The 14,544-nt window shown below is 43.1% G+C and overlaps 1 protein-coding gene across 2 annotated transcripts in view; it reads right to left on the bottom strand.

The window, feature by feature from the left end:
* LOC145360053 (NAD kinase-like) overlaps positions 1–14,544 on the bottom strand; it is an 86,060-nt gene that overhangs the window by 14,736 nt on the left and 56,780 nt on the right. The window contains exons 1-4 of one of the 2 annotated variants that reach the window (XM_080214967.1): positions 12,045–12,278; positions 4,412–4,541; positions 3,335–3,440; positions 293–378 (exon numbers count right to left, since the gene is read on the bottom strand). In XM_080214967.1, the coding sequence (XP_080071093.1) occupies positions 293–378; positions 3,335–3,440; positions 4,412–4,541; positions 12,045–12,127 (405 nt within the window). In that variant the 5' untranslated portion in view covers positions 12,128–12,278. Of the gene's footprint in view, positions 1–292; positions 379–3,334; positions 3,441–4,411; positions 4,542–12,044; positions 12,279–14,544 lie in introns of those variants that run through there. The other variant, XM_080214966.1, reaches the window with a different exon arrangement.

Below are 14,544 nucleotides of genomic sequence, written 5' to 3'. Positions count from 1 at the left end.
GTCCAATATTTTGTGTTCTTTGCAAAAATGATTTGAACGTGTCTAAATTAAGTGCACTTCCTGGTTTGCTGTCTATGAGAATGCTTCAATGTGATTGATGGCATCAATGTTGTTGGATGCCTGGAGCTTCCCCCTGAATTGGCATCAAATTCAAATTAACTTCAGGAAACGGGACTCATCACAGAGATCACTCGATATTTTTGGACATCCTTTGGAGATCAGTGGCGGATTCCATCATTGACCAGAAAATCCAGGCAAATGAATCTCCTTCTGGAGCTAAAAGTGGACTTACCTGGAATAATGAAGATGCATAAAGTAAGGTGCCATCTCCTCCAAGGCAGATGATAAAGTCTATCCGATCAGATAAATCATCGAGGCCTAAATAGAAATCCAAAATGTTACAGTTTGCACAACATTGTTAATGTGGAATTACATGAGATGACTGACTAAATAGCAGCAAATATTTCCCCTTGAACTGGTGCTGGAATCAGAGTGACACAAAACTGTGTCCATTGCCCTCAGTGACAGAGTAAGTGCTTAGCAAGTGTTTGAGCAGGTCAAACATTCCCAATAATCATTAAAGCTGGGTTTTAGAATCCAAGTGGGAGGAGGAAGACCAGGTGATGGGGATTTTCACAATTAGTAATGCTGAGAATGAGTTCATTAACTTTCAAAAGGTTTGCCAGCAGAAAGGTATTTTGTGCTTGTTTATGTGGGAGCCACATATCCCACTGCAGGTGAGGTACACGTCAGCACCCACATAGAAACAAACATTGGTATTGTTTTACATCCAGATTATATCTGGATCCATATAATCCAGAATTATATGTTCTGTTATAACAGAACATAACAGATGTTCTGTTACTGTATCAGAACTTCACACACATTTCACATTAAGGAGTTAGGGTTTTGATTAGGCAGTGGCTTTGTCACTGGATCACTAATCCAGACATCCAAGGTAATGCTCTGGGGTCCTGGGTTCAAATCCCACCATGGCAGATGGTTACATTTGAATTCAATAAAAATCTGGAATTAAAAGTCAATGAAATGATTGTTGCTTGTTGGAAAAACTCATCTGGTTCACAGGGACGGAAATCTGCCATCCTTACCCGGTCTGGCCTGCATGTGACTCCAGAGCCATAGTAATGCCCTCAGGAATGGGCAATGAATGTTGGCCCAGCCAGCAACACCCACATCCCATGAATTAATGTATACAAACGTGACTGCTACAAGTATTCTGTACCAACAACATTCCACAAACAGCAATGAACTGAATGCTGACACTGGCATGGAATGAATAACATTTACCCAACCCATCGGAACTTGGATTGACACGTCAACAAAGGACAATGCAGCGCTCCCTCTGTACCAGGCAGGAATTCCACTCTGGATTACGGCTTGCAGTCCTGTCCGATTAGTGCACATTGTACAACTATGGTCAAATCTGGTTACTTTGTGTGTTTTGGGGAACGAAAGACTCAGAAGTTGTCTGTGCAAAACATTAACAATGAGTATATTCATAAACTTTCCAGTCACTCTCCAGTGTAGGGTGAACTCTGTGCATTAAGTAGAAATCTCACAGCACTGGAGCACAGAAATCCAGGCTGACACTCCCAGTGCAGGGCCGAGGGAGCACCGCCCCGTCAGAGGGTCAGGGCCGAGGGAGCACCGCCCCGTCAGAGGGTCAGGGCCGAGGGAGCGCCGCCCCGTCAGAGGGTCAGGGCCGAGGGAGCGCCGCCCCGTCAGAGGGTCAGGGCCGAGGGAGCGCCGCCCCGTCAGAGGGTCAGGGCCGAGGGAACGCCGCCCCGTCAGAGGGTCAGCGCTGCAGTGTTAGAGGCGCAGACATTTGGATGAGATATCTCCCATCTCAGGTGGATGTAAAACTATTGAGAAGGAGGAGGAATTTCTCCCCAGTGTCCAATATCTATCCTTCAATCAACATCATTGAAACAGATGGTCTGGTTATCATCACATTGTTGTGAGTGGGATCTTGCTGTGCACTGACTGGGTGCCACTACACTTCAAAAGTCATTTCTGCTTTCATTCCTCTAACTCTAAGCCTCGGTGTAGCTGTTGCAGGATACACAGAGAGACAGGTTGCTAGGGTAACAGAATCCCCAAAATGTTTGGCAGAGGACTTTCCTCTGTTTTTTCTCTCTTGATTCAATTTGAAATTGTGGTGCTTTGGAGTATCTTTGCAATTTATCTTTTCCAAGTTAGTGGAACGGCTGTTCAGATCGTGGTAAATCATACGCTGGGTGTCAATAAGGAGAATGGTGGTAATGTTACTCAGTGGAAGCTGCTTCAGGTGCCAGGCAGAAATACAACTGTTCAAAATCAGTTGTTTATTAAGTGTAAAGCTTCATATCAAAAGTAAGTGATTTCACAGCATTTCTTCAACCTCCTTCTGCATGTCCACTCAGTGAGGATGAAGCCCATACATAACTTTTGGACAGAAGTAACAAGGAGCCTGTCTTTCCTAAAAGGCAACTGGACACAGAAACTTACAAGATCATATACCGAAAATCAGCAATTTATTCATCAGAGAGCAGCGTCCAGTTATATTGCAAAGAATTTTAGTGTTTTTACCTACACCATGCTATCTGCAAGTTTATTTCACACATTACTCACTCTGTATTAGCAGGGAGATTTCATGATAATCTACCCTAAAATAACTGATTATTCTCTAGCACGTCTCCCACAGTTTGAGCAAAATGCAACCTTTTCTTGTATCTTTGTCCTGGTCACCCGTTATGGGACCAAACATCAGAGATTGCCCACCTGAAGCTGAAACCACAAATCTTCAGGCCAGTTACTATTGCGCATCATTCTTTCAGCTCCTCGCTGGACCTCCTGAAGAGTGTGAACATTCACAGGTTTCTTGGCAAGCAGAACTGGATGCAGTATCGGAGGTGTAGTCTCATTTAGAAAAATGGCCTATTTAAATTGTTAATGACATTGGGCTTCTGATGACCTGGTCTTGATACAATCCTTGCCACGGAGGAAACAGGAGGCGGATGAGAGGAATTTGAAGGGGATTAAGCGAAATGTTAAAGCGGTGGTATTCACGTTCGAGGACAGTTAACAACTTAAAATGGGAAAGTCCTCTAGCGAGAACCGAGAGTGGAATGAGGCAGTGGCTGTGGTTACAACAGGAAATCAGCACCAGGGAAGATGTCTGTTGGGGAATGAACATTTCTCTGCCCCTCAGCAGCTGAGGTTAACAGCATTAAGGAGTTGGAATAGAGTTTTCAAGATAATGCTTTATAAAGTAAGCTTTATTCAAAGTTAGCAAAGTTGTCAAATTATGCTTTGAAGATAGCAACACTTTTACCTTCCCGAAACGTGTATAATTTCTTTAGTGGTCCAAAACTCTCATCGTTAGCTATGGTGGGGTCTTCAAGTACTTTTTTCTCTACGTAAACAATCATGTCTTTTTTCTAAATAGGGAAAAAACAGAAATGGAAGATTGAGGATCAGATTTCTCTTTTGAGCCAAAATAGAAAACATTAAGTAACTTTTAGCATTGTATCTCTCGCAGCTGGTGAGATTGCGGGAATATTAATCCAGCAATCTTTCACATTATTGATTGACTATTTAACTGAACTGGGATTTAATACAGTAAATGGCAGAATCCTTAAGAGTATTGATAGGCAGAGGGATCTGGGTGTACAGGTACACAGGTCACTGAAAGTGGCAACGCAGGTGGAGGTGGTGGTCAAGGCGGCATACGGCATGCTTGTCTTCATCAGCTGGGGCACTGAGTTTAAAAATTGGCAAGTCATGTTGCAACTTTATAGGACCTTAGTCAGGCCGCACTTGGAATATAGTGTTCAATTCTGGTTGCCACACTACCAGAAGGATGGGGAGGTTTTGGAAAGGGTACAGAAAAGATTTACCAGGATGTTGCCTGGTATGAAGGGCAGTAGCTATGAGGAGAGGTTGAAGAAACTTGGTTTGTTCTCACTGGAATGATGGAGGTTGAGGGGCAACCTGATAGAAGTCTACAAGATTATGAGGGGCATGGACAGGGTGGATAGTCAGAAACCTTCTACCAGGCTGGAAGAGTCAATTACCAGGGCACATAGGTTTAAAGGTGCGAGGGGCAAGGTTTAAAGGAGATGTACAAGGCAGATTTTTTACACAGAGGATGGTGGATGACTGGAACTCGTTGCCGGGGGAGATAGTGGAAATGGATACGGTAGTGACTTTTAAGGGGTATCTGGACAAATAGATGAATAAGATGGGAATAGACCGGAAGGGTAGGAGATTTTGGTTCAGTCGGGCAGCACGGTTGGTGCAGGCTTGGAGGGCAGAAGGGCCTGTTCCTGTGCTGTAATTTTCTTTGTTCTATAAACCCAGCATTGTCCTGCAGCTCGGACAGAGTGAATGCCTCCCAGGCACACATTACCTCCATGAGAAAGATGCAAAGATCCTTAAATGGTTGAAGCAGCCGATCATCTTGAATCTTTTTGATAACTAGGATACTCTTTGGAGGCTTACTCCATGTTAGCCGTTGACTAGCTGGATCCTGAATGTGCCTGGAATGAAAGAGTGTGGTTGTTAGTTAATGGCGTTTAATGGTTGTAATCATCAGGTAAATCGAAGGTTGGGGTTTCCATTATTCTGCAAAGAGAAGGTAAGCAGCTGTGACAAACAGGATAAGAAATTCACAGCATTAGTTACTCCCAAAGTATTCCAGAGCAACTTAGTTCAGAGTCTAAAGGGATGGTGATGATCTAATATCGCTAGACTATTAATCCAGAAACTCAGCTAATGTTCTGGGGCTAAATGCAAAATCCTGCGGATGCTGGAATCTGAAACAAAAATAGAAGTGCTGGAAAATCTCAGCAGGTCTAATGTTCTGGCGACCCAGGTTCGAATCCCACCCCAGCAGATGGTGGAATTTGAATTCAATAAAAAAATCTGGAATTAAGAATCTACTGATGACCATGAAACCACTGTGGATTGTCAGAAAAACCCATCTGGTTCACTAATGTCCCTTTAGGGAAGGAAATCTGCCGTCCTTACCTGGTCTGGCCTACATGCGACTCCAGAGCCACAGAAATGTGGTTGACTCTCAACTGCCCTCTGAATAAGGGCAACTAAGGATGGCCAGTAAATGCTGACCAGCCAGTGATGCCCAGGTCCTACTAATGAATTTTTAAAAAGCTGCTTTTAATGTGTACAATGCTCCCAGTGTGGGACATTTTGTATGTAATGCGGTTTAACGTTCTAAACTCCAATCGCCAGTCCGTGTTGACTGTGTGCTAAAGGATAGCTGTCACATTCCTCATGCAAATCAATTATGTAAGAGGCTTGTTACAATCCAAATGCAAATTCTGATATCTGTGTACTTAATCCCAATAATATACACACTGTGCAATGCTGAACACAGAAATGACAAATTCAGACCAAAGGAAGGACGTAGGTTTACATCAGCGCTCAAACCGACAGTGAGAAACTCCCAGTGATCCATCGTCCCGAATTGTTTGCCCAGTCTTAAAAACAATGGGCTGCACCTGTTGCAATGTCGTGCATTTTCAGAGCCCACTCATATTGCACTGTCTTCAACATGCGATTTACAATTATAGAATCTCTACAGTACAGGAGGCAGCCATTCACCCTGCTGAGTCTGTACCGGCCACAATCCCACCCATGCCCTATTCCTATAACCCTCATTTATCCTGCTGATCCCCCTGACATTAGGGAAAACACTTCTTTTTAACTTGCTAAAAACTGGAACTTGCAACTCCAAACTGAAAACAAAAAAAAACTGTCCAAAAACACATGACCGTCCTAACAATGCAGGATCGAAACTAATCCCGGAGTAAACACAAACAACCCCATTTAAGCCACTTAACAATAAAAGGACATTTCCCATCAAGTGGGCAACAATGACATCACCGAAGATGGGAACTACAGAAATCATGCCTTTTTAAAAACCTTCCTTGTATCTTGCATCTGTTCTCATGTCACAAAGTGCAAGTTTTCAGTTTGTTCCAAAGACAACTGGGACAACATTCTACCGGATCCAGTGGAGCAGAACTCCAAAACATTAACTAAAATGGCCAACTCACCGTAACCTCTCCAATCCTCTTACCAAACCGTGAGTTGCAACATCAACACATGCTGCTCAGGTCAGAAATCTCTCTAATATTTCTTCCCCCATTTCACTTTCATTAATCTGCTTGAATCAAAGCAAAGCAATTTTTGATTGCTTGCGTGATGGTGCAGATAATTTAGTGGGGGGGCTGTTTCTGTGGCACCATGAACTCTCCTCCTGTCACTCTCGATGTCCTCGTGGAAATTCAAGTCTGGTTAATACCAGGACGTTATCACTCCATCTTGCTTTCTGCCTCTTCAGACTATATCTCCCTTCACTCATCCCTTCCAGCATCACTGCTTCTGTTCCACTGCTTCACGGTCAAAGTACCTCAACTTCTGTCTCGGTCCATCACTGACAGCAACTTGTTTGGGGTTTTTATCTGGCTGAAGATAAATAGAGGAGGAGATTGCAAATAAGATAAACTGGGAACAATCAGGAAAGTTACATTCTGAGATTAATGCAAATACGGTTTGATTGGGGGAAGGCGGAAAAGTTCGAAAACTGTGATCACGAGCTGTTCATTCTAAAATTCTTACGCCTGAAACAGGTTTCCAAAACGAGTAAAAGTGGAAGTACCAGCAGGCAAATAAATACCAGAACTACAGCAAACTAGTTATACACACTGAAGTACAGTGATTTGCATATAACATAACCCTCCTACTAAAATACCACATCAGTTTATACTCTGCAGGTAAATTTCACTCTAATAACTAACTAACCCAGGCAGCAAGAATTTAGGAATGAATAACAAAAAGCAGGAGTGACTGATGAGGGGATTTTATTATAGTTCAGCAACAGGTTATGATTTGGAAGGTATCGCCACAAAAGGCAAAACCGAAAGGTTTAACTGTTACTTTCAAAATGGAATTTTATATCCCGGGATTGGGGGGGGAGAAGCGGGATCGGGGGGTGGGGGGAAGCGGGTCAGAAAGATTAATTGGACAGCTCAGAGAGCCGGTGCAAGCTCGATGGGATGGGCCAAATGGCTGCGCTATTGCGTTCTCTGATGGAGATGTTTTCACCAATTAGTGGAGAGGGTCAAAGCAAGGAATTCCCCTTTCTCAGAGTCACACAGGAGAAGGCTGCTTACTGCTCTCAGTGACTGGGTCAGGTTTTTGGAAGCATTATCCAATGACTCTCTCACAGTGGCCAACACCTGTCACCTGCAAAAAGGTCTGAAAGTCCCATAAACATCAAAGTCACCCACAGCCTCCTCAATGACTTTCAGCTGCGAGTTATTTTTGATAGTTTAGCCTGCACCTGGAATTAAAAGTTAAATTGTGGGGCGCCTTATTTTTAAAACTGTACCCCCACCACCCCCGAGGTGGAGAATGGTTTCCTTTTTTAGATTTGACAGCCTGAAACCAGAATACAACAGGAGAAAGCGTGCGTCCGCAGCTCATTCAGCAAATAAAATCCATCATAGAAACCCTACAGTACAACAGGAGGCCATTCAGCCCATCAATCCTGCACTGACAACAATCCCACACCCAGGCCCTATCCCCACAAGCCCATGTATTTACCTTCCTACTCATCCTGACATGGCCAATCAACCTAACCCACACACGTATCTTTGGAGTGTGGGAGGAAACTGGAGAACCTGGTGGACACGGGAAGCACGGAATTGAACCTGGCTCCCCGGCACTGCAAGGCAGCAGTGCAGTGCTAACTACTTTGCCACTGTGCCACTCACTATTTTTGTTCTTTCTGATGGGGAACAAGGACAGCAGATGGTTCAGTTCTTATCCTTTTAAGGATGATCCAACATTTCTCAAATGAAACAATGTGAGATTTTATCATCTCGAAATCTGAACACAAACAGAACAGCTAATGTTCCAATACAACATATCGTTTAACTCGCAAGAAAGTGTTCATACAATCAAAGTCCACCACAAGAGGCCATACAGCTCTAACACTTGCACCTGGTGTTGTACATCAATCCCGTTTCATTTCCAAACTCACACACCCCTTTACATCAAATCAGCACCCAATTCCAATCAGCGTACGTTTGAGTTCACATCATGAGCTATTTCTAAGCTTTAATAATCCTACATGAAAAATATTCCTGAACTGCTTCTCTATATTCATCCTGAAAAGCCCTCAGTCTGCCTCCAATACACAAGGACTGTAAATACTCTTACTATTTAGACTCAACATTTGTTCAAAACATTAACATTTATTATTAGATGATCCTTTTCTTGTTCTTGTGAAAAGTCCCAGTTTTTTTGTTTCAAGTACAGCTTCCAACTCTTGAGTAAACTCTCATCTTTCCCATCATCCTTCCTGGAACACACTGCCCAGAATTGTTTAATTATCCAGTGGCAGACTAACCAGCGCACAGACCAAACATCAGTCATTTCCTGATCTATTCAATAACCCGAGTGAAAAATCCAGTCTCTTCTTATCTATCAGCACGGCTAAGATTAAAGACCTCATTATCTGTACCCTTACACTTCCCTGCTTCTTTCTCTAACTATATAGAATTATGATGTTTACAGCAGATATAATGGTCATCTGGCCCAAACAATCCATGCTAGTATTTGTATTCCACATACACCTGCTCTGATTCCAATCACTGCACCCCATCCTGCCCTATTTCCTTATACCCACTTCCTATTATTTGTATCAAGCCTTCTAAATGCTTCTGATCAGCTGCCGCCACGCAGCATCAGGGACCCGGGTTTGATTCCAGCCTTGGGTGACTGTCTGTGTGGAGTTTGCTCATTCTCCCCAAGCCTGCATGGGGTTTTCCTTGACATCCTGAGAATGTTTTAATGCGTTTCACAGCAAATTAGTTATTTTGATCTTAAGCTACAGTTACTGGGGTGGCACAGTGCCAGGGACATGGATTCGATTCTCGGCTTGGGTCACTGTGTGTGGAGTTTGCACATTCTCCCCGTGCCTGCGTGGGTTTCCTCCGGGTGCTTCGGTTTCCTCTCACAATCTGAAAGTCGTGCTGGTTAGGTGCATTCACCCAAACAGCATGGTGTGGTGACTAGGGGAATTTCATAGTAACTTCACTAAATGTAAGCTTTACTTGTGGCTAATAAACAAACTTTAACTTTTTAAACCCTTACGGGAACATACAGATAATTCTCCCACAGCACACTTCCAGAAACAAAGAGGTAAAACAACCTGATAACTTGCTGCCCGTGAGAAACACCACCTCTGGCAGCACAGCACTTCCTCAGTGCTGAAGTCTCTGCAGTGGTGTCAGAAATGCAAGGGCTTAAGGCACTAAATTTTTTCCCCAAAGATATGCTTTATCCGTAAAGTGTTTGAAAGGTGTGTTACGTAACAACTTATACTTAACATGATGTGAAATCAGTTCTTTGAATCCAGTACAAAACTCTCTAAGATGCCTGAACAATTGCAGCTTTTATTGACAATATTTATACAGCCCTCGGGGGTGTTCCAGCCCCGCAGTGTACTGCAGCTGGAAGACCTTACACACTGATCTTTCCCCATTGGGACTCTGTGGTGGCTGCTCCAAAGTTTAGTATATTCCTCAGTGTATAGTCTGAATGTTAGAAGGTGCCAGTCATCGACTACTCTCCCACTGCAGGAGCAGCCGCAGCTGAACTTTATTATGATGTTTTTGATTCGATTTATTATTGTCATATGTATTAACATACAGTGAAAAGTATTGTCTCTTGTGCGCTATACAGACAAAGCATACCGTTCACAGAGAAGGAAACGAGAGTGCGCAGCACGTAGTGTTACAGTCATAGCTAGGGTGTAGCGAAAGATCAAAATGTGGGGTAGGTCCATTCAAAAGTCTGACAGCAGCAGGGAAGAAGCTGTTCTTGAGTTGGTTGATACGTGACCTCAGATTTTTGTATTAACAAGACAGAAGTACGAGCTCCGGGAGCCAGGAGGAACAGTGGGTACTGTTGTTTTCCTCACTGTTCTTACTGGTGCAGTGACAAATGCAAGTCGATGCATTCTGGGAACCCCCCAACCTCAAACTCTGACTGGGATTCTCTGGACTCGCCGCTGTGGATGGAGTTTGAGCAGAGTTCCAGATTTTCTGTTCTCACTGTGTGTGTGCGTGTGTGCGTGCGCGTGTGTGCGCAGGGGGAGAGACACGGGACTGGAGAATCCTGGCCATTAACTCAGTTTCTCTCCATGGACACTGCCTGACCTGTTGAGCTTTTCCAATATTTTCTGCTCATTGTCCAATTGATTTGACCGGAATATTGAAACACCAACACACAGACTCCGGGTAGAAAGCATTCAGACACAAAGGAGGCCATTCAACCTATTGAATCCAAGCCTCCATGCAATCCCACTCAGTCCCATTTCCCGTTCTATCTCCCTGAGCCTGGCAACTTTATTTCTCACGAGTGTCCATTCAATTTCCTTTGGAAATCATTGGCTGTCTCCATTTCCACCGCTGTGGCAAGCAGAGTGTTCCACCTCATTTCCACGTGTGGTGTAAAAAAGGTTTTTCTTGCCGCTGATATAAACAACCTCTGCAATACGGTCACTAAAATATCTGGCAATCTCTACCTGCCATTTGTGAATCTGTGCCAGCTAATCCTTTTATTCAAATCTCTCCAAATGCCTTTTCAGTTTTAACCTGACTTTGATTCTAAAATCTTATCTACTGTTGACATCAAACTAACTGATTTGTAGTTACTGGGAGTGTCCTTCCATCCTTTCACGAACAAGACTGTAAACATTTGTCACTCTCCAATCCTCTCAATCAGCTATATCTAGGTGAGCCAAATTAGCAACCTGGGGTGCAGGCCACTCAAACCAGGCAAATTACCTACTCTCAGCACTGCCAACCTCTCCACTACATCCTGCCCATCAACTTCCACCCCATCCAGTACCTCATCCATCTCTGCATCTACAATACTTTTGATGTGGGTAAGCCGGCGTTGGACTGGCGTAAACACAGTAAAAAGTCTGACAACACCAGGTTTTAGTCCAACCTATTTATTTGATAATATACTCACTAGCTTTCGGGGTTACCCCCTTCGTCAGGTGAATGGAGAGTTCTGGCCTCAGACAGAACATATAAAGCACAGACAGTTTAGAGATTACTGATTAAAATGCGAATCCTTACACCTAACTGTAAGGATTCGCATTTTAATCAGTAATCTCTAAACTGTCTGTGCTTTATATGTTCTGTCTGAGGCCAGAACTCTCCATTCACCTGACGAAGGGGGTAACCCCGAAAGCTAGTGAGTATATTATCAAATAAATAGGTTGGACTAAAACCTGGTGTTGTCAGACTTTTTACTGTCTCTACAATACTTTGTCAGAGTCTTTCTCCTGTGTAAAGGCCAATACTAAATGCTTATCAAATATTCTAGCCTGGCTCCCTGTTTTCAAGCAGATATTACTTTCATCCTAATGGGCCCCTTCCTGCCACTCACCATCTTACTAATCACACACCGGTGGACAAGCTTTGGGTTCTCTAACCTAGTTCTCGAAGAATTTACCTGGCGTACATTGTCCCCCCCCTCCTCCTTTTTATTCGATTCATCATCTCTAAATCACATCTCACCCGGGCCCTGGTGTAGTTCTATTGTTCTGTTACATTTTCTCCTATCAAACTTTGATTCCACTTTACCTTGCCTTCCAGCACAAACCCACCCACCCCGCCCCACACACACACACACACACACACACACACACACACACAGAAGTTAGCCCTTTTCCAATTAAGTAGTTCCATTTAGAACCCAGGTTTACAGTTGACAATAATACTCTCTGCCCGACAGCAAGCTTTGCCTTTTTGGTCAATTTCTGAGCACATTTTCTGGCAGCTCTCTCTCTCTCACACACACACACCTGCTCAGATTTCAGGAAGTCAGCAGAAAAACAAGGCAATTGCTTTAGCACCAAAACATCATTTCAATCACACCGCACTTTAAACCACGGCAAGGTCATCTCCAAGAGAAAAATTAATAAGACAATTTACCATTGCCAAGAATTGCCATTTCTTGTTGGACTGTTAATATTTCCGATACAATGTATGATTCTCATGGTCTCTCTCATCGGCATTCTTCAAGATGAGGCGATACTGTAATCTCCTGTAGAAACTGACTTCCCCGAGTCTAAGACACCATCCTTCCTGTACCCATCTGCTAATAAAACACTCTCTACAGCAGCCACACGGCCTCTGTTATGCGGCAAGCATGTCCAAGGAATAGGAGGATCAGACATTACGTTAAAAATTAAACCATTCAGCTGAGGAGGTGGAGCCAGCTCCTTAAATCAGGTGGTGCCACAATGCGACTCACAGCGAGACAGCCTCGATTGCCAGAAGCACTCATTACTCTCACAACAAAGGAAGCAGGAAATATCACAGGCCAACCCCTTAACAGTAAAACTGTGGCAGAATGGTCAAGAACAGCACTGTATCAGAGCAAAGCTGCAGAGAATCTGCTCTCCATTACAGCAGTGTTTTACTCATCAGTAAAAATGCTACAAGTTTAACTCTGATTTATTATTGTCAAATGTATATTGTGAAAAATATTGTTCCTTACACACTATACAAAGCATACCGTTCATAGAGAAGGAGAGTGCAGAAAGTAGTGTTACACTCACAGCTAGGATGTAGAGAAAGAGCAATTTAATGTGAGGTAGGTCCATTCAGAAGTCTGATGGCAGCAGGTAAGAACCTGACCTCTAACTTTTGTATTTTTTTCCCTGAAGGGAGACTGAGGATTGTTACAGCATTCTGTGCAAACAAAACCAGCAGACTGAAAATAGATGGCTCAAGTGTTCAAATCACTTCAGTCACACGGATAGGAAAAAGCTCTGCAGACAGGAATCAGTGGAATGTGACATCCTGCGCACGGACAACAGCCAACAAAATGTTTCGCCGGCCGCACTCAGATCCCAGATGGATCGCACGGGGCACCCCGGCTGCAGGTTCCCACCACTGCTCTGACTGAATGCCAGAAGAGGTTCAAAGGGCCGAATGGTCTCCCCTTATTTCTATTCTCCACAGATACAGAAGGACACTAGCTGCTTTCTGCCTTATCCAAGGGTCATGATGAGGAGAGAAGCGGCACGATGATGAATGGCAAAGCAGCGAAGTTAAAGCTATGCTGATGTATCAAAGACTGACCCAGCCATGGGCGCAACGGTGTCGAACTTTATCTCAATTCTCAACTGGCTGAAAAACTCTGCACTTTGATGCCAGGTTTAAGAGAAAAAAAAGCATCTTTTTAAACTGGTTCCCACTCCTGAAACAGATTCAACAGTGGAAAAAAGTAAAATTTAGGTTAAAAAAATTCAAGTTAAAAAACCAAAAACGGGAAGAGGCAGAGGAGAAAACGAGGGAGCAGAGGTAAGAGGATTAAGCAGAGGTGGAGTAAACTTGTTTAACTTTGCAGACTGAGTAAGTAGCTGGGAATTCCACTATGAAGTCAATTATCTGAAGATTGTGTTCATTCACTCATCCTGATTTCTCAACGGGATGCCCTCTGCAGCAATCCTGCCAGGAATGCAAAGTTGGAAAATTAGCCCTGAAAGTTTTACACCTTTTGTTGCTTATACAAAATTGTGCTTTTTGTATTCCAGTCCATCAGGAACAAAATACAATAGTCTGAATTCACGTAATAACCGACTCAAGAACAGCATCTTCCCTGCTAGTCAGATATTTGAATGGACCTACCTTGCATTAAGTTGATCTTTCTCTACACCCTAGCTGTGACTGTAACACTACATTCTGCAATCTCTCATTTCCTTCTCTATGAACGGTATGCTTTGTCTGTACAGTGTGCAAAAACTGTACTTTTCACATGTGACAATAATAAATCAAATCAAGGTTCTTTTGAATTATTTTGTAATAAAGTAATCCTGATGATTCAGGAGCTGTGACACATTTTACACACAAACATATACTGAAAACCTACAGAACCTTTTTTGATTTGATTTATTGTCACATACATTAACATACAGTGAAAAGTATTGTTTCTTGCACACGATACAGACAAATCATACAAATCAGAGAAGGATAGGAGACAGTGCAGAACGTAGTGCTACAGTCATAGCTAGGATGTAGAGAAAGATCAACTTAATGCAAGCTAAGTCCATTCAAAAGTCTGATGGCAGCAGGGAAGAAGCTGTTCTTGAGTTGGTTGGTAAGTGACCTGAGACTTTTGTATCTTTATACGAACTTGAAATAGATGGAAAAATTCTGTAGACCCACTGAGAGCTTATAAATTGTACAGACCAAAAGTATATTTCAATTAAATGTTGAAGCTGATGGGGGCATTACAAATACTTTTGTCTAATCAAGACAAACAAAATAAGTAACACTAAACAAGAGGTACCTAGAAATAATGTACAGGGGTTAGGGTAGCATCAGGATTCTAAACATAACAAGTGCTTCAGACAGGAATAAGATCAGTTTAAGTGCTTTTGTAGCAACGGGTAGACTTTTGGAGAGATGGTTTAAGCAGCTTAAA

This window comes from Carcharhinus amblyrhynchos, chromosome 30 (assembly GCF_965287045.1).
Source record: "Carcharhinus amblyrhynchos chromosome 30, sCarAmb.v2.hapA, whole genome shotgun sequence".
Classification (NCBI taxonomy): Eukaryota; Metazoa; Chordata; class Chondrichthyes; order Carcharhiniformes; family Carcharhinidae; genus Carcharhinus; species Carcharhinus amblyrhynchos.
Note: the sequence above shows the minus strand (reverse complement) of the source record. Positions and strands in the feature narration are given on the sequence as shown.